The sequence below is a fragment of the Pseudophryne corroboree genome, chromosome 6, assembly GCF_028390025.1.
Source record: "Pseudophryne corroboree isolate aPseCor3 chromosome 6, aPseCor3.hap2, whole genome shotgun sequence".
NCBI lineage: Eukaryota > Metazoa > Chordata > Amphibia > Anura > Myobatrachidae > Pseudophryne > Pseudophryne corroboree.
This window is the reverse complement of record NC_086449.1, coordinates 533,117,488-533,140,506: the sequence shown is the minus strand read 5'-3', so window position 1 is coordinate 533,140,506 and position 23,019 is coordinate 533,117,488. Positions and strand designations below refer to the sequence as shown.

Sequence of the window (23,019 nt, the reverse complement as noted above, 5' to 3'; positions counted from 1 at the left end):
GTGAGCCAATCAGAGCTCGTGGACTGGCAGCGGCGGCTCCTGATTGGCTCACGAACCGGCGGCTAGTTTGAGATCATACCCACCGCTGCCGCCGGACATAGCTGCGCTCTCCTCCCTGCCTGACAGCTGAGACACTCCGCCACTGGACCGAGCGGCGGCGTGTCTCGCTGACATAGAGCACTGGGTGGGCCGGAACAAATGGCTTTGTGAGCCTTATACGGCCCATGGGCCGGAGGTTCCCCACCCCTGCTCTAGTGCCTGAACCCCCACTCTTCTTACAGCCCAGGAGGCTATATTTAGCCCCCTGCAAGGGAGTGTAATATTATAACTAATATATATACACACACACACACACACACACATACATACACACATACATACAAACCGTATATAGGTATAAGTAGGTGGCCATGGGCTAAATGCACCCCACCCTATGAGTGGCAGACACTGCACCCCGCGTCTGGGGTGGTGAGTGCTGTGGTTTTAGATTTGTTGAATTATATATATATATATATATATATATATATATATATATATATATATATATATATATATATATATATATACATACACATACATACATACATATACATACATATACACACACACATACATACATATACACAAAAAAGGATAATTGCGCTATATTCACAGCAGTCCAGTAACTTTTTCTAAAGAGTCCAATGGTTCCAGCTCCTGATCAATCTCTGTATAAATCCTCCGCCGCTTCCTCCAATCCACATCCCCTGACGAAGTCTCCAAGACGAAACATGTTGGAGTGGTAATCGGATGCTGGAATAATCCTTTGTCTGCTGTCCTGATCTGGTGGAGTCCTGAGCAAGGGATCGGTGAATCAGCTGTGGTCGACGGTCGCTCCCCTGGTGCTGTCCGGAAGCACTCGTGTGTGAAACATTGTGCCGCTTGTCTGATACCAAGGTGTATGTATGCAGATGCTGCTGTTAATGAAATACTTTTAACTGCTTACTTATACTCCGCGCTCCTCATTTGTTCTTTTACACACACTATATATATATATATATATATATATATATACACACACATATACACACATACATACATACATACATATATATATATATATATATATATATATATATATATATATATATATATATATACACATATATATACCAATCCAACCCGGCACTCAAAGGGACAGCGACACCTATAAATAACTTGCTGGGGTGCCCTCCATGAGAAAATGAATCCCAATATAACCAGAAAGAAGAGGCGGCACTCCCAGCGTTTTTAAAGTGCAAAAAAATCTTTAGTCAAGAACGACGTTTCGGGGGGTCTCACCCACGTCGTTCTTGACTAAAGATTTTTTTGCACTTTAAAAACGCTGGGAGTGCCGCCTCTTCTTTCTGGTTATATATATATTGCGTTTCCTGAAGACGGGGGTCCGTCCCCCGAAACGTTGAATTAAACACGGGTCGGTTTTCACTAAGTTCTTGAGACTCTGAGTGCCGCCTTCTTTCTTTGGCTGTATTGGGAGTTTTGCTCCTTGAGGAAGGCACCTGAGCATATACCCAGGTGGAGTGAGAGTGCCGGACTGCAGCGAGGAGTATATATATATATATATATATATATATATATATATATATAGTAGCTATTCTTGTGCAACTTGGGAAGCATATTAAATATGGGTACCCATATTTAATATGCTTCCCAAGTTGCACAAGAATAGTGAGAAGCCACCCGGCAGACCGATCGTGTCTGCCAGGGACTCCTTATACTATCAAGTATCCAAATATCTTGATTACTACCTTCAGCCGGTAGTGCAAGATAGAACCACTTATTTAAAAGACACGACCATGTTCTTGCAGAAACTTAAAGATTTTGGTGCCATACCAGAAGATTGCTGGTTGTGCACCATTGATGTCATAAACCTATACACGAGCATCCCTCATGATAGGGGGCTGGAGGCTGTACGAGGCTTAATTACTGATAATATGCTCTATCATGGTCCTGATGTGGAATTTTTCTTGCAACTTTTGAGATTGGTTCTAGAAAGGAATTATTTCATTTTCAATAATGAATTCTTCTTGCAAACCCGGGGTTGTGCGGTGGGAGCTTGTGTCGCACCAACCTATGCGAATGCCTTCATGTTCCTAGTTGAGAATCAATTGTTTTTTGATAGACAGGATTTCGTCCATCTTATACCCCTGTATATGAGATATATAGATGATTTGTTCCTCCTGTGGAGGGGTACTGAGGAGGCATTTATAAACATGATGTTACTGGTTAACACCAGGGACCAGCACATTAAGTTTACCTGGAATATCCAAAAAGAGAGTACACATTTTCTTGATGTAGAAGTGAAAATATGTGGTGAGGATTTCAGTACATCTATTTATCAAAAACCTACTGAGTGCAATAATATGCTTCATGCTTCCAGCCATCACCCCAGCTCACTCAAAAGAGGTCTTCCTTACTCACAATACTTGCGGGTTCACCGCATTTGCAGTGATCCCGCTGATGAAGTGAGTAAGATGGACATAATGACTAAAATATTTCTAGAAAGAGGGTATAGCAATAAAGATTTACAACTAGCTAGAACTAAGGCACTCACAGCACCAAAAGTGAAGGACATTACTTGTCATAAACCCAACAAGATGGATACCACCATGATTTGGGTGAATAATTACACAGTGTCTACCAAGAAAATAGTCAACACTGCCGAAAGGGTTTGGCCAGTAGTACAATCAGTCCCCGATCTTGCAGAATTATCTGACAGGGCCTTACTCCCTTGTTATACAAGGGGAAAGAATATCGGGGATCATGTGGTACATGCCGACATTTCTAATATGTCTACTATATATCCTGAGCATTTTATGAAAAGAAAGCCGGGCAACTACAGGTGCCTGGGTTGTACCACTTGTACTTATTTGGAGACTGGCAATTATATTAGGCACCCACATAATGGAAACCAGATTAAACTAAAACACGTATTCACATGCACTAGCAAATATGTTATCTACTGCATTAGGTGTCCCTGCAGTTTATATTATATAGGCAAGACTGTGTGCCAGTTTAAAGAACGGATGGCACAACACCGTAGTGCCATTAAGCAGATACTAGAGGGTAAGAATGTAGATCAGCCCGTAGCTAAACACTTCAAAGCATGTAATCACAGCCTATCCTCACTCCGTTACATGATGTTGGATCATGTTAAAGAAGATATCAGGGGGGGTGACAGAGGAAGAATCCTCTTGCAGCTTGAAATCAAGTGGATTCATTTACTAAACACTGTCTCTCCGCATGGATTAAATGAAATGATTTCCTTTAACCGTTTCCTGTAAGCATTATGTCCCCAGGACAGTAGTGTTGGTATTAGATCAATAATGTGAAATGTATACTTTAAACATTTGTATTGCTGTATCCATGGTGACGGTTTTTTACTTTCACTTTGCCCCAGTTACCGCACTGGCGCCGCCCGTTAATGATGACGTCAGCAGAAACACGGGACGTGTCTTTGCACGAGATTTTCACTTGGTGTTTCAGTTTCTGTATAAAGGTAAGCTCTTTTTTCTGTATTTCATTCATACCTGACGAAGGTTTATAAAAACCGAAACGTTGTATCATACCCAGGAGTGTCCGGGTCATTTATTTGAGTTAAGTCCGTGAGTGCCGCCTGCAAACAATAATATATATATATATATATATATATATATATATATATATATATATATATATATATCACAATTTCCTATTTTTTGCGCTGGGAAGAAGTAGGCTTCAACCCAATGGTGATACTTTGCTCGTAGGGATCAAAAGATGGAAAACACTAACAAAGTACCTTAGGTGCGACAATATTTATATAGTGTTATTTCACTAAATACCCTTTTAGTACTAATATCAATAACACAATACTTTAAAATGTTTATTCATATAAATGAACAGAGGGATGTAAAACCTTTACATATAAAATTACACACACACACATACATATATATATAAAATTTATATTTAAGGCATCCCTTCACACACTTATCTGTCGGTTCTTTCAGTGAAGTGACAGTGATGATGAGCAGAGTGGACGACACCATGTGGCGGGTGACTTAAGAATCCACTGGCGGTGGAATTTCACACTTGTTACACAACTCTACAGGTAGAGGGTAGCGAGCCAAGGCCTGTTTATGCAGAGGAAATTTCTTTCCTGGATAAGACCAGGGTTCCCATCTGATGTCCATGGTCAGAACTGGGTATTACAGTTTTAACCACCTTCTGCTGTTTAAACTTTTCAGTTTTCTTTGCCACAGTAGTGGAATCCACATCATAAGTGATTTGTAGGATATGCTTAAGAGCAACCACTAAGGCAGGGACATCAATCTGCAAAGGAGAATCCTCATCAGTAACACGATTCAGTGTCTGACAGGACCGTATACCTCCACCCCCCCTCTTTTGATGAAACATCAGAGAGAATTGTGGACTGTGAGGAGAAAGCAGGCCACTTGAAGGACCCAGGGACACAGGAGTGACCTGGGGATGATTTTTATCTTACCATTGACTGATTTTTCTGCAGCTGGTAAGACAGATTTTCCACCCAAAGCGGATAAACAATGGGGACAAATTGTGACTGTAGTTACACAGGTGGGCCCATAGGGGGCACTAGACATTCCAGTAGGTTGTTGAACGCAGCCCAGGTAGGCTCCAATAAATGCAGGAGCTGCGGACTGACTGGGAGATGTATGACAAATAGTACACAGACCATTATACGACACTTCCCCCTCTGGTAAATCCTTGGAGCATGCTCTGCATGATGCAGGAGCTTCCACTGATTTACTGCCCTTTCTGGTAGATATTATGCGAGAATGCAACAAATGAGCAACTTATTACGATAAAGCCAGACATAGTACAATACCTGCGAATAAATCCGGTATTATGTGACCGAGTACACAGTAGAATATACGTATTGGATAAATACTGTGTCGCACTATATTAGTGGACCCAGACGCGCCTTGCCCTTAGGATACAGAATATAGTGAGAGTTATATCTGGGAAACACAGAGTGAAACCACACAGCAGATACAGGCACACAGTCATAGGCAATGCAGAAATTATCACAATAAAGCTGCACTGTATTTAAGCCTGTGATGGGTTGTTTCAGAGTGTGTCAACGTACTTAGATGCTATGCTTCAACCTTGTATTGTTACCAATGAGAAGTACCTATTGGATACTATGGCTTTTCTTACTAAAGTTGCAAACCTTGGGGGAGATTCCTGTCGATTGTGTATTGTGTAGTATTGACATCTCCAGACTGTATACTGTAATTCCTAATGTAGAGGGATTGGCTGCTGTGCGCATATCACTGATAATCCTCTATATACTGGCTCTGATGTGGAGCTGTTCCTAGATTTGTTGGAGATGGTATTTTTAGTTTGATGGTAAAAAAATTTTTTACAGACGTCTGGGTGTGCGATGGGGTCCACTCTTGACCCATCGTACGCCAATACCTATATGTTTTCAGCAGAACAAGAAATACGTTTTGATAATCCGTGTTTTGCAGATCACATTTTATTTTTTGTTAGATACATAGCTGACTTGTTCATTGTTTGGAACAACACTCAGGAGGCATTTGTAGAGGTTATTGAAACAATTCTACTGTACACCCCATCAAATTTACATATAAGACTATTACAGAATGAACTATTTGGATGTCCTGGTGAGAGTCATGGATGGACATTTGATTACTGAATTATACCAGAAACCCACAGATAGGAACACACTTCATTCTGATAGTTTCCATCTCAAACCTTTGAAATTCGGCTTGCCCTACTCGCAATTTTTGCGAGCTGTACGGATATGCAGATATTAATACTGCTAGCCAGCATATTGATGCCATGATTAACAAATTTATTCAATGAGGATACGGTCTTAAATTATTTTTGCAAGTGAAGGAGAAGGCGTTGGGATGTGACAGGCAGGCATTACTCACAGGTAAATCTCCTGGTGGCAAGATTAAGAGTAAATGATTGCCCTGGGTGAACCACTTTAACACACATAGTGGAGTCATTTCGCATACTGCTAAAAGTTTTGGCTCATTATAGACACTGATGCTAAATTGAAATTGCAGGACACGTCCATTATGTCAGCTTACATGTGAGGTCGTAACATCAAAGACTGGGTTATGAAGACTGACATTACAGGCTGGGACAGCCTACAGAGTGAGCAGAATACCTTTTTTAACGCTCCAAAAGGGCTGCTTTAGATGTTTAAATTGCATCACATGTAGAGCACTAATTACAGGTAAATATTTCTGTAATTGAGTGGCAAGAAATATTACATTCAACACAGAGTGACGTGTACCACAAAGTTAATTATTTATTTGATCACATGCCCATGTGGCTACAACTATGTTGGCAAGACTGACCGCACGTTGCGGGAAAGGATTGCTAACGATAGATTGTCCATCAGAAACGCTTTGTCTTCAGGAGTGAGTCATCAACCTGTCGCTCGTCACTTTCTGCAGGCCAAACATAGTTTAGTATGTTTGAAATACATGATCATTGATCATGAGCCATGCAAACTCCGTGGCGGTGACAGATCGCTCACGCTTTTACAAAAAGAATCCAGATGGATTCATGAATTGCAGACTCTTGCCCCTCGAGGGCTTAATGAAACTTTAGGTCTGCACTGCTTTTTATAACTCGTCTCTTCATGGTGATGTCAGTTTGAGAACTAGACTTCGATAAACTATTCACTTCATTATTCTATTTAAATAATTTGTGCATTTATATGTGCCACTTGCTCTTATTGAATCGATTTATGTCACCTGTTGCAATCGGTTGTTACTGCTTTGTTCTCTGTCCTTTTTTCATTTACCCGCTGCAGAATCTGTTTTTAATTTATATATGTGATGTATGTTATTGGTGCTCTGGCATCTTTTAATTTTTGTATATGCACACTACGGATATGCGCTCTGCTGCTCCTGTCTGATTAGGTGTTTTGTTTTGATAGTTGTCCCCGGTTACAAGTCGAGGGGTGGTGACGTCATCAGTGGGCGTCTACAAACGCGGCCCGCACCGGAGCTGATTGCACATGGTGGGATCCTTTATAAGGTATGTGGTTTGTACATGTGTTTGTCTGATGAAGAAGTGAAATAAATACTTTGAAACGTTGCAGTAATTCTGCTCCTGTACGGATGTGTCACAGAGTGCCGCCTCCATCTACGCTGTGTTGGACCTGTTGCTACAAAAGGTACCTAGAAGGGCACCGGGTCAGTAATTGCTCTACTAAGGAGTGCTGCCACAACCTCATGTAATAAACCATATGGTAGTAGTGGTGGTAGTGTTCTCCCTGCACAACTATACCAGGGGTCTCCCGTGTGGCTGCGGCAAGCGCTGCGCCGGGTGGGTCAAACTTTCTCAGTCGTCAGGATGTGCATCCCGGCCAGTGGGGCCTCCATTCAGAAGTGTTTCAACTCCTCGTGAAAAGGTGGGGTCTTCCAGATGTGGCTCTGATGGCGTCTCGACACAATCACAAGGTTCCGGTCTTCGGAGCAAGGACAAGGGATTCTCAAGCAGTGTTCGTGGATGCGCTGGCAATGCCGTGGAGGTTTCGGCTGCCGTACGTGTTCCCTCCAGTGTCACTCCTGCCCAGGGTAATTCGGAAGTTCAAGCAAGAAAAAGGAAATCTGCTTCTCATAGCTCCAGTGTGGCCCAGACGGCACTGGTTCTCAGACCTGCAAGGCCTATCGTCAGAGCGTCCACTTCTACTTCCACAACGCCCAGACCTCCTCGTTCAGGGCCCCTGTGTCTACCAGGACCTAGCCCGGCTGTCTTTGACGGCGTGGCTCTTGAAGCATCCGTCTTAAGAGCTAAGGGTTTTTCTGAAGAGGTCATTAAAACTATGTTGCGGGCCCGGAAACCTGCCTCTACTCGGATTTACCATTGGGTCTGGCATTCCTACTTTGTTTGGTGCGCATCTAACCATTATGAAGCTTCCAAGTTTAGTACAGCCAAACTTTTGGCTTTTCTACAGCAGGGCCTAGATTTAGGCCTGCGTCTGGCCTCCCCCAAGGTTCATATTACTGCCTTGTCGGTGTGGTTTCAGAGAAAAATTGCGACTTTACCTGATGTTCATACTTTCACTCAGGGTGTGTTGCGTATCCAACCTCCCTATGTCCCGCCTGTGGCTCCTTGGGACTTGTCGGTGGTTTTGGAGGCGTTGCAGGAGCCTCCATTTTAACCTTTTGGTTCAAGCTGACCTTAAGTGGCTTTCCCTTAAGGTGGTGTTCTTGCTGGCTATTGCCTCTGCTAGAAGAGTGTCGGATTTGGGTGCCTTGTCTTGTAGTTCCCCATATCTGATTTTTCACCGTGACCAGGCGGTTCTTAGGACTCGTCCCAGATATTTACCCAAGGTGGTTTCTTCGTTCCACCTTAAATCAGGAGATTGTGGTTCCAGCTTTTGTCTCTCCTGATTTGTCTCCCAAAGAGCGGTCTTTGGATGTGGTACGGGCTCTCCGTATCTATGTGAAGAGAACTGCTTCTATTCGAAAGTCTGATTCTCTTTGTTTTATTTGGCTTTCACAAACGTGGCTGGCCTGCTTACAAGGAGACCCTGGCCAGGTGGATTAGAATGGTGATTGTGCATGCTTATGTGAAGGCTGGTCTGTCAGCTCCTGTTCACATTACGGCCCATTCTACTCAGTCTGTTGGACCTTCTTGGGCGGCCCAACGTGGTGCGACCCTTGACCAATTGTGCAAGGCGGCTACGTGGTCCTCCGGGAACACGTTCATAAGGTTCTATGCCTTCGATACTGCCGCTTCCCAGGATGCTTTCTTTGGACGCCGGGTTCTTGTGCCCGCTACAGTGCGTCACCTCCCATAAGGAACTGCTTTAGGACATCCCCATTGTCCAGACTTGTGGCACCCAGTGTACCCCGCAGCAGAAAACGAGTTTTATGGTAAGAACTTACCCTTGTTAAAACTCTTTCTGCGAGGTACACTGGGCTCCACAAGGCGCCCACCCTGACGCACTTAGCTTCTTTGGGTTGATATGGCATTAGCCGCTGACACTTCTCTTGTCGTGAGAGTGTGGTGTATGTGGCTACTAACTGTTGTCGTCTCTTTTCCTGCTACTGCATTGGGCTGGTTAACTAAACTGGGCTGGTTAACTAAACTGGGCTCCTGTGCTGGGAGGCGGGGTTATAGAGGAGACGGCGCTGTGCATTCTGGGAACAGTCAAAGATTTGACCCTGTTGGTGCCTCGGATCAAGATCCTACTCTGGGCGCCGCTGCTGGAACGGGGAGCGTGCTGGTCACAGCTGTTGCAGGCGAGTATGACAACATGGGGGGTATATAAGTGTGTTTTGTGGGTCATGGTGTATGTTGGTGTTGTCCTGAGGAAGGGGCTGAGACCCCGAAAACGTTTGACCACTTTCTGCCAATACAAGCTGCTTTTTTCTTTTATGAAGTCTCCTGAGTGCCTTTATTTGGAGAGGTGTTTGCATTTTGGGAAGTGCACCTGTAGCCATCCTTTGCCTATTTGAGTGCCGACTGACTTGGACTATAATATATATATATATATCCTCACAACATCAATAAATAAAATGATGGGGGTTTAGTTAGTGAACTGGCCAATGCACGGAAGCCTGCAAACCGCTCGCCAAGGTACCCCATCTTCATGCAGGTCCTACACTATCACAAAGTCTCAAAAATTAAAACCTGGCAACTGTATCACACATAATATACTGCACACATGCCCACTAGGTTTAATGTGTATCTGCCATGCATCTTATGGCTTTTAAAGGTACACTAGTCACCTGACACTGGCTGATAAATTACTAAGGAGCAGCTGACAGGTTTAGAACAAGTGAGATTACACAGGGGTGCATGAAAAGGCCTGCGACCACGGTTAATAAGAGTTAACCAAAGATTAACCCTGTAATATACAAACAAATCTAGAAAACCACAGCACTCGCCACCCCAGAAGCGGGGTGCAATATACTCAAGTGAATGTAAAGTCACAGCTCTGTTTACAGGGGGCTTTACATGGGAGACTTTGCCCGGCAATCCCAGAGGCCAGCTACTACTATGCTGTAAGATGGCACCCAGTGTCTGTGTGATAGTGTGATGCAACTCCGGGGCGGGAAACCTGCGAGGAGATGTAGCCCCTCCCCCGGCCACCAAGTCGAGCGCCGGCTCCCCTATGCTGGATTTCCACCTCAGGTACTAGCGAGCCTCATTAAATGGGGTATCAGTACACCCGACCTGTACTCAGACACCGTGGTGGTCTGGTGGGGTTGCTGCTCGGTGAGCAATTTGTTTCTCATGGTCTGAGTGTCCTTCAGGTACTTTTTACTAAGGAGTGGCTTCCGTCTGGCAGCTCTTCCATACAGGCCTGATTGGTGGATTGCTGCAGAGATGGTTGTCCTTCTGGAAGGTTCTCCTCTCTCCACAGAGGAATGCTGTAGCTCTGACAGAGTGACCATTGGGTTCTCGGTCACCTCAATGACTAGGGCCCTTCTCCCCCGATGACTTAGTTTAGACGGCCGGACAGCTCTAGGAAGAGTCCTGGTGGTTCTGAACTTCTTCCATTTACAGATGATGAAGGCTACTGTGCTCACTGCGACCTTCAAAGCAGCAGATATTTTTCTGTACTCTTACCCAGATTTCTGCCTTGAGACAATGCTTTCTCGGAGGTCTACAGACAATTCCTTTGACTTCATGCTTGGTTTGTGCTCAGACATGCACCGTCAAGCGTGGAACCTTATATAGACAGGTGTGTGCCTTTCCAAATCATGTCCAATCAACTGAATTTACCACAGGTGGACTCCAATTAAGCTGGAGGAACATCTCAAGGATGATCAGTGGAAACTTTTTTCACGTTGTCATTATGGGGTATTGTGTGTAGAATTTTGAGGGGAAAAATTAATTTATTCTAGTTTGGAATAAGGCTGTAACATAACAAAATGTGGAAAAAGTGAAGCGCTCTGAAAACTTTCCAGATGCACTGTACGTCCTTCTACATCTCTGCTCCGTGCGCTATAAGTTGCGAAAAGGTCTTAGCCGCAAAGTAATGTAATAGGACACGAGCAGCTTCTGCTGATTAAAATGATATGCTGCATGCCTATATTGTGTGCGACTGTATTTGCATACAAAACGCTATTATACAGTGTTTTCCTGGAAAACCCTGTAACGTGGAATTTCAGATACAGCCGCAATTATACACAGAATATAGGCATGCTGCATATCATTTTAATCAGCAAGGATGTAAGATGACACATCTGTACCCCTGTATGGACACCCACATTCCACCTCTACAGTTGTAGGTGTCGATATTTAATATAATGTATAGTCCTGAGCTACTGTATGTGTAAAGTTAGCCGCTAACTAATTTGGGGCACAGTTGTTATATGCTGATAAAGTGAGCGCTGGGTGTAACACAACAAAGCAAGTAATAATCACACATGGGATTTCAAAATTAGCAATACTTGCTTTTTCGGTTCTTCCATAGGTGTAGCCCTATGGAAGGACTGGAACATCCTTGACAAAGCGCCCTCTAGTAGGCATGAAACGCATTGGACAGAGTGCGGACAGTGCAACACTGCTTCCGCCATCAGAACAAGATCACCAGCTCCAAACATTGCGCTGCCAGAGGAGTCATCTTCAAGCATCGTGGCTACAACACACCGTCGAAGCCGGCAGCCAGGAAAAGGTAAGGAGCAAGTAGGGTAAGGTAGGGACAGCAGGCTTTGGACTATTTTCACTATACCACCAACGATAGTGAACCATAAGTACAGCACGTGCTACTAAAGTACTTCATCCATGCCAGACCGTACCCTTCCTACATCGCTCCTAAATAGAGCTGTAAATATTGCTCATCAAATATTGCTAAATACTATGTGTGATTATTTTAATGTTTTTTCTTATACTTGCCTTGTTGTGTTACACTCAGCGCTCACTTTATCAAGTAAGTGTCGATATGTTCGGAATGCATTTGACCGAGTTTTAATAACTGTCCAAAGTATGGCTAGCTTTATGTAGGCATGTGTAAAGTATAATATAGATGATAGCACACATATGTATAACAAACATGTTTAATTAACTATATATTTCAATATCTTATACACCACTAGTAATGTCTGGCGCTGATCACTAGATACACAAATGTATATATAACTGTGGATAGGTGCATATATCTAGATACACACCCACCTCACATATATACAAACCATTAATATAAAATAAGATAAATGTTTAAAAAAACACACCAATATAATCAACAAAGCAGCGAAGAATAATTGGCTTGTGGATATAGCCAACACAATCCCACCTGGTTTAAACCAGATGTAAGCTAACAAAAATTCTATATCACTCCTCGCGCTAATAGATTAATTAGAGGCAACAGGGCATGAATAACCTCAATTTGTTTATTCTTTTATGATATTATTTAATATCCATGAAATCAATCATAAAAAATACAAAAAAGACATCACACAAATTGACTTAATTAATATGCGCATATATAAAACCCCACTATAAAACCTAATATATCATAATATTAATATTAAGCATAAGAGGTGGATCATATAATTATATTGCTGTACTTGACCACAGTGGATTAATCCGATGTTTGTACAATTGATATTGTCCTTAATTTATTTGATTTCCAAATAGGACAGTCCCGTTAGATGTATTTGAGAATACTTGAACTATATAACTTGTAGTATACTATAGATGCAGTATATTACCAGTCGCTGAAATTGTCCGTATGCTTGCAAAGAGCAAGATTCTTTGTTTCGGGGAGATGTCTTAGATCCTGGAGGATGGAACAACCATGCTGAGCTCGGTGCACTGCACGCACCTGTTGTATCTTGCAGCTCCCGTTCACTGACCACTACTCGTGGCGTCCTCCGTCTCCCGCTATCTTAGCTCCAATAGGCAGTGCCCACACCTTGCAGGCTATGGGGAAGAGACCGTCCGGCTACTGGAGCTCAGCGCACCGCCGGCACCTGTCAGCTGATTGCGCTCCCGTCCTCAAGCCGCCGCATATAGCGTCCTCCTTTCTCCCGACTCTCAGCCTTAGAGCAACAACTGCACATCAACAGGAACCATCAGATAGTATCAACTGGGTCACAATTCGGGCACTTTCTCTGATGCATTTCGCTTCTAACTGAAGCTTCAATTAGAAGCGAAACGCGTCAGAGAAAGTGCCCGAATTGTGACCCAGTTGATACTATCTGATGGTTCCTGTTGATGTGCAGTTGTTGCTCTAAGGCTGAGAGTCGGGAGAAAGGAGGACGCTATATGCGGCGGCTTGAGAACGGGAGCGCAATCAGCTGACAGGTGCCGGCGGTGCGCTGAGCTCCAGTAGCCAGACGGTCTCTTCCCCATAGCCTGCAAGGTGTGGGCACTGCCTATTGGAGCTAAGATAGCGGGAGACGGAGGACGCCACGAGTAGTGGTCAGTGAACGGGAGCTGCAAGATACAACAGGTGCGTGCAGTGCACCGAGCTCAGCATGGTTGTTCCATCCTCCAGGATCTAAGACATCTCCCCGAAACAAAGAATCTTGCTCTTTGCAAGCATACGGACATTTTCAGCGACTGGTAATATACTGCATCTATAGTATACTACAAGTTATATAGTTCAAGTATTATCAAATACATCTAACGGGACTGTCCTATTTGGAAATCAAATAAATTAAGGACAATATCAATTGTACAAACATCGGATTAATCCGCTGTGGTCAAGTACAGCAATATAATTATATGATCCACCTCTTATGCTTAATATTAATATTATGATATATTAGGTTTTATAGTGGGGTTTTATATATGCGCATATTAATTAAGTCAATTTGTGTGATGTCTTTTTTGTATTTTTTATGATTGATTTCATGGATATTAAATAATATCATAAAAGAATAAACAAATTGAGGTTATTCATGCCCTGTTGCCTCTAATTAATCTATTAGCGTGAGGAGTGATATAGGATATTTCAATATCTATACAATATGTAATCATGTGTTGGTGATCGATTAACATTCGCCCAGAAACAACTGAATTCCTCCCTTTGCCTATAAAAAACAAGCGATAACAACGGACATTCTTGTGATAGAACACTATGTACAATTACACCATGTGCAAAATAAACAAAGCACCATAAAAGCCAATCAGCTTACTGGTCATTAAAACTCAAGTACATTACAAATACTGCATGAGAAATGAACCCGTACTGGAAAGATCATGAACCTCTGGGCATGGTCTTCTCAGGTGTGTGCACAGCTTACTCTGCAAAAATACACCTGCAGATATTCTAATTGTGGAACAAAAAAAAGAAGTACTTCTAGTTTTAAATATACAGATTATCAGATGAAATCTGAATTAACAATGAAAATTACACCAGTAAGGATTGTGTTTATAACCCTAAACCGACTTCCATGTCCAATACAAAGCGTATTTATAGCTTTATATGGTATTCAGAAACATGACCAAGTAACTTGCATTTCACAAGTTTCCATCTAAACAAAAAATGTGCTTCCATAGTTTAAATCAATCCGAAAGGAAAACATGTACAAAGATGAAGTCTCTGTATAGTCACTACTATTATGAGTACACCCCCCCCCCCCCACACACACACACCTTCTGAATAAGACTGTCATTTCCATGCTAATGCAATTTCATTTTCTAAAAGTACTTTTGCCTTAATACCCAATGTATCTTGCAATGCTAACATTATAGCAGCTATAAACACTACTGATACTGTATCTTTTTTTCATATTTTCATACAGTGTTGAATTAAAATTAATTTATTCAGGAATTCCTGCCACTCCTCAATGCAATACAAAATGTGCAGAAAAAAAAAAGACCACACTTCTTCATAACATATCTTTTTTAATCTTTACATTAGAAATTAAAATCCACATAGCTGACTACTATGCCTTGGATTTTTAGGATCTAAAAAACGACAATTTTTTTTTTTCAATCCGTGTTTTAGGATTTTATAGGTTTTAAAAATGTCAGTTTAGGAATTCATATGTTGTATGAAGATGAAACAAAACCACGCAACATATCATCATGTTTGAAAGGGTGCGTATTGTGTGACCGGCGGTCAGCATAGTGTCGCAGGCACCCTTTGCAGGCTCGCTGCGGGCCACGAGTGAGAATAGTTCCTGTTGGTCAGCATGCCGACCGTCAGAATTGTGAGGGTGCGGGATGTAGGGGCGTTTGAAACGTTGTGCCTTCGTAACAGATGTGCCCTGTTACCTCCTTGCAGCTTTTGCTCCCGTGATGAGCTATGCCGCAGGAAGTTGCGATCAATTCACAGGTGCAGATTTCCTATAGAAGAGAATGGATCGTGGGTGCAGGCGTAATCTTGTACCCGCGAATCTCAGGACTCGGCAGTCACGTTGCATAAGATACGCAGCAAGGCTGTAACAGGACACATCTGTATATATGAATTACATATGAAAACTTAATTGCACACATATTCACAGTAAATTTTCGAAAGTTTCCGCTTAAGCAACAGAATTTGGTCTTTATAGATTCTATCAGTCAGAATAGGTCATTTTCAGTGGTGGATTTTACCTGTGGGGTGCATAACGGCAGTCCCCACGCCACCCTTAAAATCTGCCACTTCAGTAAGCTCAGCTGAGCCAGTTGCAGTCAGTCACTCTGTGACTGCACTTGCTCAGTGGCTTAACCGTAACTTCCTATTGGAAGTGCTACCTGCCAGTCACCAGCAGGACAGGCAGTCCCATTGGGAGCGGTTTCCTCCCTTTGGGACTGCCAAACCGGGCTGCGAATAGCAGGAAGCTGGCTTCTTGTAGGAAGCCACTCCCTGTCTCATAGTCAGCCCAATCCAGCATCTATGGTCTGCATGTCGTCAGTCCCCGACGGATCAGGCAATGTGTATGCACAGCACACTGCCTGATCCGGCTTTAGATTTATCTGCAGATCAATTGATAGGTGTGTACCCAGCATTACAGTGGTTTCTGTTCCTGAATGAAGGCTCTTCTGTTTGTTTATTCTTTTCAGACATACAAGGGGAAGGGAGAGGGAGGGGTTGCAGACCTCAAATATTCACTGAAAAGTGTTAGGTGGCCCCCCAGCTGAAATAATTGCCCATCCCTGTGCTATGATCTTATAAGGCCAAAACTGAGCTTTCTAGTGTCAAAGTTTTGTGCATCATCTCACAAACACTACTGCGATATGAAGCATGGTAGTGGGAGCATAAGGCTATAGCGTTTCTTCTTCACCAACTGGAAACCTTGCTAAAATAAAGGGGCCCATTTATCAATGAGTTTTAGCTATAAAATACTGCAATAGTCTGAATACTTTAAAGGGTGAAATTCAAATCTTATCCCACTGACAGCCACTAGATGGCGCCCACATGGAGCTATTCAATTTGTAACTCTGTTCGGGTGCGATGGCTGCTGGCGTCTGCATTTCAGCTCATATTCCCCGGGTATAGCAAGCTGAAATACGCAAAAAATTACCTGTTTGGGCACCCAAACTGAAATTTTTGCGATCAAGCCTACCACTTTGGGCGCGATCAGTGTGATAACAGGACTCAATTGAATATCGCCCCAGCAATCTCTCGTCACTTTAGACTTTGGAGATTGGGCGCAATAATCAATTGGATTCCACAGATAGTTTGATGTTGACTTAAGTAGTTCTAGACACATTCTACTGAGCAGTGCTCGTCATCAGTGTCTTACCAGGGCACTAGTGCACCCTGCCGGTTTCACCTTGCCACCCCCACACGTGCCATCATAATGTCACAAAGAGGGTGCTGGGACCAAGGATCTGGGTGCATCCTAAGGATACAACAGGAGGCTCTCCAGACTGCAGTTACAGGCACTCTGCAAGCCAAATACATGCATTATCAGAACAGCAATGGTGACACCTCCACATTAGATAGTATTTGGAGTTCATCACGGGTAAGAAATACTGAATTATACCATTGTGAGGGGGATGAATACTTGAAGAATGCCTGAAGATCACTGACCAAATACTTTAAGAAAAAAGACGCAGCATTTGCATGGAGTGCTACTTCCCCCTAGGGGTGGGCAATAAGTAGTCCAACAGCTGCTGTGGGACTACACATGCCCTGCCACAGTTTTGCTATCAGGTCATTCTAAAACTGTGGCAGAGCATGCTGGGATGTGAAGTTCAACAGCAGATGGCGGGCTACTTATTGCACACCTCTTTTTAGCTGTGCAACTCACAAAGACAAATAGTTAAAAAGTCAATCGAACAATGACTTCATCCTGAAGGGCTGGGTCTATAGTTGGCAGGATGTTTTATTTTTAATTCCATCATTTTCAGATTTGATGGAACAGTGCTGACAGGGCTGCATTTGGAGTAATATTAAGTCGACATTCACAATGTCAACAATGCAATTTTCATCTAAAGGTGCGTACACCGTGGCAGATTTATCTGTCCAATCTGTCTGGTGAGAACATAATCTGGTAATGTATGGGAGCAAAGGACAATCAACCATTTTCTCCCAAACCCTAAATAATGGATTAAAACAATTGTTCGGATAAATGTGTTAAATCCAACTGATTTAATCTATTTGTTTGAACAACCCATTGTCTGTATTCCAGAGGCTGGGAGCAAATGGTCGATGGTCATTTGCTCCCATCCATTTTCAGATTTTTGTTCTCACCAGACAGATTGCACAGATAAATCTGCCAGTGTGTACAAATCTTAACAATCCCTAAACGCAGCCTAACCCTAGACATTCTGGTAATGTCAACATAGTAAATGTCGATATTCAGAACAGGACGACGATAACCTGCATTTGTTTTAACAGCTGCACAGCACATTGGATTAAAAGTGTTCACTATACATCAGAAAATATTCCTTAAAAAAATAAAAATAAAGTATGTGGATGCTGGACTGGATATTCATTAGAACAAACTTTAGACTTTAGCCAAATTGAATTCATAAAAAAAAAAAAAAAAAGAACTAACAAAACCAGTCATACTGCCGAGTAGGCTAATCTAAAATTTGCCTAGTCAATAGTCCAGCCAAAGCAAGTCACATGGAATTAAAAGGCAATACATAATAAAGTGAGCTTTATCTTTAATGTTCCCAATTTACTTTGTCGATAGGAAATAATGATATTGATACACCAGTAATTTGTAGGTCTTAAGGTTCAACTTGCGTTGAGTCACAGTACAAATAAGTCACAGATTATTACTATGTACTTATTGCGGGTCAAAGTAAACATTTCACTACGCAGCCTATTTTTATGACACTATTGGCATTACTGTATATTAAAGGTTGCATATTACTGAGTGGAGTAATATAACTGAATGCTATACAGTATAAACAGGCCTATTATTTCGGTCTTCCACTCCTAAGCAGCAGGTTGCCATGTTAGAAGAGAAGAGCTTATCCAACTTGCAGTCAGTTGAAGTGACACCTCTGCAGTCCTGATATCCAAAGATACTATGTTTTGATATAGGCAGTACTTTATAAACAAGTACAAAATTAAAACACGGTTATAGAATGTTTGTTCAGATTGAATTAATGGTGTAAATTGCTATATAAATCTTAAAGTCTCTAGCAATGGTAGGAACATAAAACCATACCTGTATTGTACCAAAATTAATTCTGCTTAGTTGCAATATATGTAAGAAAGGCTTATAGGTGGCAGTTACCTGTATCTTTCATCTTGTAAGGTTTGTGAAATAATAGCATAGTCTCTCTTAAACTGCACTTTAAGTGTCCCAATGTCTTCAGAGAGCTGAGACTGAGCCTCTCGTAGTTCTCGCAGCTCATCTAGAAACATGGCAAGATCTTGACTATAACCAGTATTTGTCCTTCCTGCATCAAATCCCTGGTTTCCATTGCTGTCTGCAGAACCGGATGTCCCACTAGAACACTCATCATCACTTACATACTTGGGTTTGGCCACTATGGTTGCACTACCACTCAGGTTCCTGGGATTGTTTTCTGGATGAAAATCATCAAGAGAATTTTTGAGATGAGCAATGTTATCAGCGCTTCCAAACTTATTACGAATTAGATTCGCAAACTCCCTTGATTTGTTGAATACAAACATAGGTGGAGTCAAAGATACGCCCGGCATACCCATTTTACAGGCGTCCACTGGTGCGTTCGGCCGAGAACTGATGTTTACATCTTTTAAAGAATGTTGCAGATCTTTCAGATTATCTTTGGAAATATCCTTCGTACTTTTGGTTGTAGCACCATTTTGCTCTATGTCCTTTAACTTTTTATGGTACTGCTCTAGTTTCTTCTGTAGCTGTGCTATCGAGTGAGCAGATTTCTGGTTCTTCTTCTCAAATACCTGTTTAATTCGACCTGCTTGCTGCTTGTCAGCGCTATTCACTAGTTTCAAGTACTCCGCCACATTGCCATCACGGGCACTTTGTTCAATTTTAATCTGCTCAGTGACTTTGAGGATTTTTTGTTTCAATCTGTCAGCAGAGAGTTTATTTTTGTGAAAGTCTAAGATGCCATCCGGTATATCAAAGTTAAGGTTGGTATCGGATCCTCCCCTTCTGATGTTTAGAGGCAAGCTGAGTGTGTTCATATCAGACCTGTCCACCTAGGAAAGAGGAGAGCACAATTTTACTTATGACTTGGAATGAATCCATCTTCAGATTTATTTGCAAATGATAGTATTTATCTTTTTGTGAATTTCATTAAACATTGTGAGGTTTAAGAAGAGATCCCATGCAGATTCTTGGATCGAATTAAAATTAACTCCATTTTATATACTTACTGCTCACTTTTAGAATCTAAAATGAATTGAGGACGTAGACATAAGTATGCAATGTTTATTTGCAAGCAGATGTGACTGGCCATTCTAATTACCATCTGTTTGCTTAACATCATTGACTGATTATATCTAGAGTATACTGGAAGATGGAAATTTATTACATAAAATGCATAGGCGAGTGTGTAACAAAAATCGGACATGCAAACTTCAAAGCAAAATACATTTTTGCCACTAGCACAAATTAATCCTGCACTAATTATATGTGAGTCCCAGGTATAATGATTATGCTTTCCTGAATATTCATTATGCGAGAAATGGGTTAAATCTGTAAAAGTACATTATTCATCAATAGCAGTAGAACGCCATGCAAATTAGTTTCTTCAATGAGATAGCTATAGCACGTACAAAAGGGCTGATTCGGAGCTGGGAATGAAGCAGGAAATGGGACTAATGCGGGCCATACATCAGGCCGCAAATTTGTGCGCAATTGCGAATGAGTTTGTGAAAGCGGTAGGAGTCTCTTATTTCTACGCGGCAGCTTCACTTGCTAACATTAGCAATCCTGTAATCTAGACAATCACACTTGCTAATGCATTAGCGTACAAACAAGAATTAAGCCCTCGGTCTGTTAGATCTGGGAAGAGTGAAACTTCTACATAGCTTACAGTAGACTCAGCAATTTAGAGCCTCTTTAAACTAGAAGCAGCAAAACCATTTGGAGGCTAGTTAGTAACCTTCTGTCTGCGGCCACAACCTACAAAGTCAAAGTTCCACATCTCTGTCCCAAATAATAAATTCACCCTCAGAAACAAAGGATCAATACAAAGCCACAGCCAGCAATTCATTACATTATAACCAAGTGTAGTAATAAAAAAAATAAAAAAATACAAATAGTTCTTTCACCTAACGCATTTTACTTCACTGAGGAGATGTGTATGGTAGTCTTTACCCACTCTCTCTCACACATTATTTAACCCTAATAGAGCACAAGAAGAAAAGAAAAAAAATCAGTGATGTGTACAGTACTATAAAGGCTTTTATAATAAGAATTTACTTACCGATAATTCTATTTCTCATAGTCCGTAGTGGATGCTGGGGACTCCGAAAGGACCATGGGGAATAGCGGCTCCGCAGGAGACTGGGCACAAAAGTAAAAAGCTTTAGGACTACCTGGTGTGCACTGGCTCCTCCCCCTATGACCCTCCTCCAAGCCTCAGTTAGGATACTGTGCCCGGACGAGCGTACACAATAAGGAAGGATTTTGAATCCCGGGTAAGACTCTTACCAGCCACACCAATCACACCGTACAACTTGTGATCTGAACCCAGTTAACAGCATGATAACAGAAGGAGCCTCTGAAAAGATGGCTCACAACAACAATAACCCGATTTTTGTAACAATAACTATGTACAAGTAATGCAGACAATCCGCACTTGGGATGGGCGCCCAGCATCCACTACGGACTATGAGAAATAGAATTATCGGTAAGTAAATTCTTATTTTCTCTAACGTCCTAGTGGATGCTGGGGACTCCGAAAGGACCATGGGGATTATACCAAAGCTCCCAAACGGGCGGGAGAGTGCGGATGACTCTGCAGCACCGAATGAGAGAACTCCAGGTCCTCCTCAGCCAGGGTATCAAATTTGTAGAATTTAGCAAACGTGTTTGCCCCTGACCAAGTAGCTGCTCGGCAAAGTTGTAAAGCCGAGACCCCTCGGGCAGCCGCCCAAGATGAGCCCACTTTCCTTGTGGAATGGGCTTTTACAGATTTTGGCTGTGGCAGGCCTGCCACAGAATGTGCAAGCTGAATTGTACTACAAATCCAACGAGCAATAGTCTGCTTAGAAGCAGGAGCACCCAGCTTGTTGGGTGCATACAGGATAAACAGCGAGTCAGATTTTCTGACTCCAGCCGTCCTGGAAACATATTTTCAGGGCCCTGACTACGTCCAGTAACTTGGAATCCTCCAAGTCCCTAGTAGCCGCAGGCACCACAATAGGCTGGTTTAAGTGAAATGCTGAAACCACCTTAGGGAGAAATTGAGGACGAGTCCTCAATTCTGCCCTGTCCGTATGAAAAATTAGGTAAGGGCTTTTATAGGATAAAGCCGCCAATTCTGAAACATGCCTGGCTGAAGCCAGGGCTAACAGCATTACCACTTTCCATGTGAGATATTTTAAGTCCACAGTGGTGAGTGGTTCAAACCAATGTGATTTTAGGAACCCCAAAACTACATTGAGATCCCAAGGTGCCACTGGAGGCACAAAAGGAGGCTGTATATGCAGTACTCCCTTGACAAACGTCTGAACTTCAGGAACAGAAGCTAGTTCTTTTTGGAAGAATATTGACAGGGCCGAAATTTGAACCTTAATGGACCCTAATTTTAGGCCCATAGACAGTCCTGTTTGCAGGAAATGCAGGAATCGACCCTCTGTAGGGGCCTTCCTGGCCTCGCACCATGCAACATATTTTCGCCAAATACGGTGATAATGTTGTACGGTCACATCCTTCCTGGCTTTGATCAGGGTAGGGATGACTTCATCCGGAATGCCTTTTTCCTTCAGGATCCGGCGTTCAACCGCCATGCCGTCAAACGCAGCCGCGGTAAGTCTTGGAAAAGACATGGTCCCTGCTGGAGCAGGTCCTTTCTTAGAGGTAGAGGCCACGGGTCTTCCGTGAGCATCTCTTGAATTTCTGGGTACCAAGTCCTTCTTGGCCAATCCGGAGCCACGAGTATAGTCTTTACTCCTCTCCTTCTTATGATTCTCGGTACTTTTGGTATGAGAGGAAGAGGAGGGAACACATACACTGACTGGTACACCCACGGTGTTACCAGAGCGTCCACAGCTATTGCCTGAGGGTCCCTTGACCTGGCGCAATATCTGTCCAGTTTTTTGTTGAGGCGGGACGCCATCATGTCCACCTTTGGTTTTTCCCAACGGTTCACAATCATGTGGAAGACTTCTGAGTGAAGTCCCCACTCCCCCGGGTGAAGATCGTGTCTGCTGAGGAAGTCTGCTTCCCAGTTGTCCACTCCCGGAATGAACACTGCTGACAGTGCTATCACATGATTTTCCGCCCAGCGAAGAATCCTTGCCACTTCCGTCATTGCCCTCCTGCTTCTTGTGCCGCCCTGTCTGTTTACGTGGGCGACTGCCGTGATGTTGTCCGACTGGATCAACACCGGCTGACCATGAAGCAGAGGTCTTGCCTGACTTAGGGCATTGTAAATGGCCCTGAGTTCCAGGATATTTATGTGAAGTGACGTTTCCATGCTTGACCACAAGCC

The 23,019-nt window shown here is 42.7% G+C and overlaps 1 protein-coding gene across 3 annotated transcripts in view; it reads right to left on the bottom strand.

Moving 5' to 3' along the window:
- Window positions 1-23,019, bottom strand: part of TMCC3 (transmembrane and coiled-coil domain family 3) — a 227,844-nt gene that overhangs the window by 46,884 nt on the left and 157,941 nt on the right. For all 3 annotated transcript variants that reach the window (XM_063927611.1, XM_063927610.1, XM_063927609.1), the window contains exon 2: window positions 18,642-19,555. In XM_063927611.1, the coding sequence (XP_063783681.1) occupies window positions 18,642-19,540 (899 nt within the window). In that variant the 5' untranslated portion in view covers window positions 19,541-19,555. The remainder of the gene's footprint in view (window positions 1-18,641; window positions 19,556-23,019) is intronic.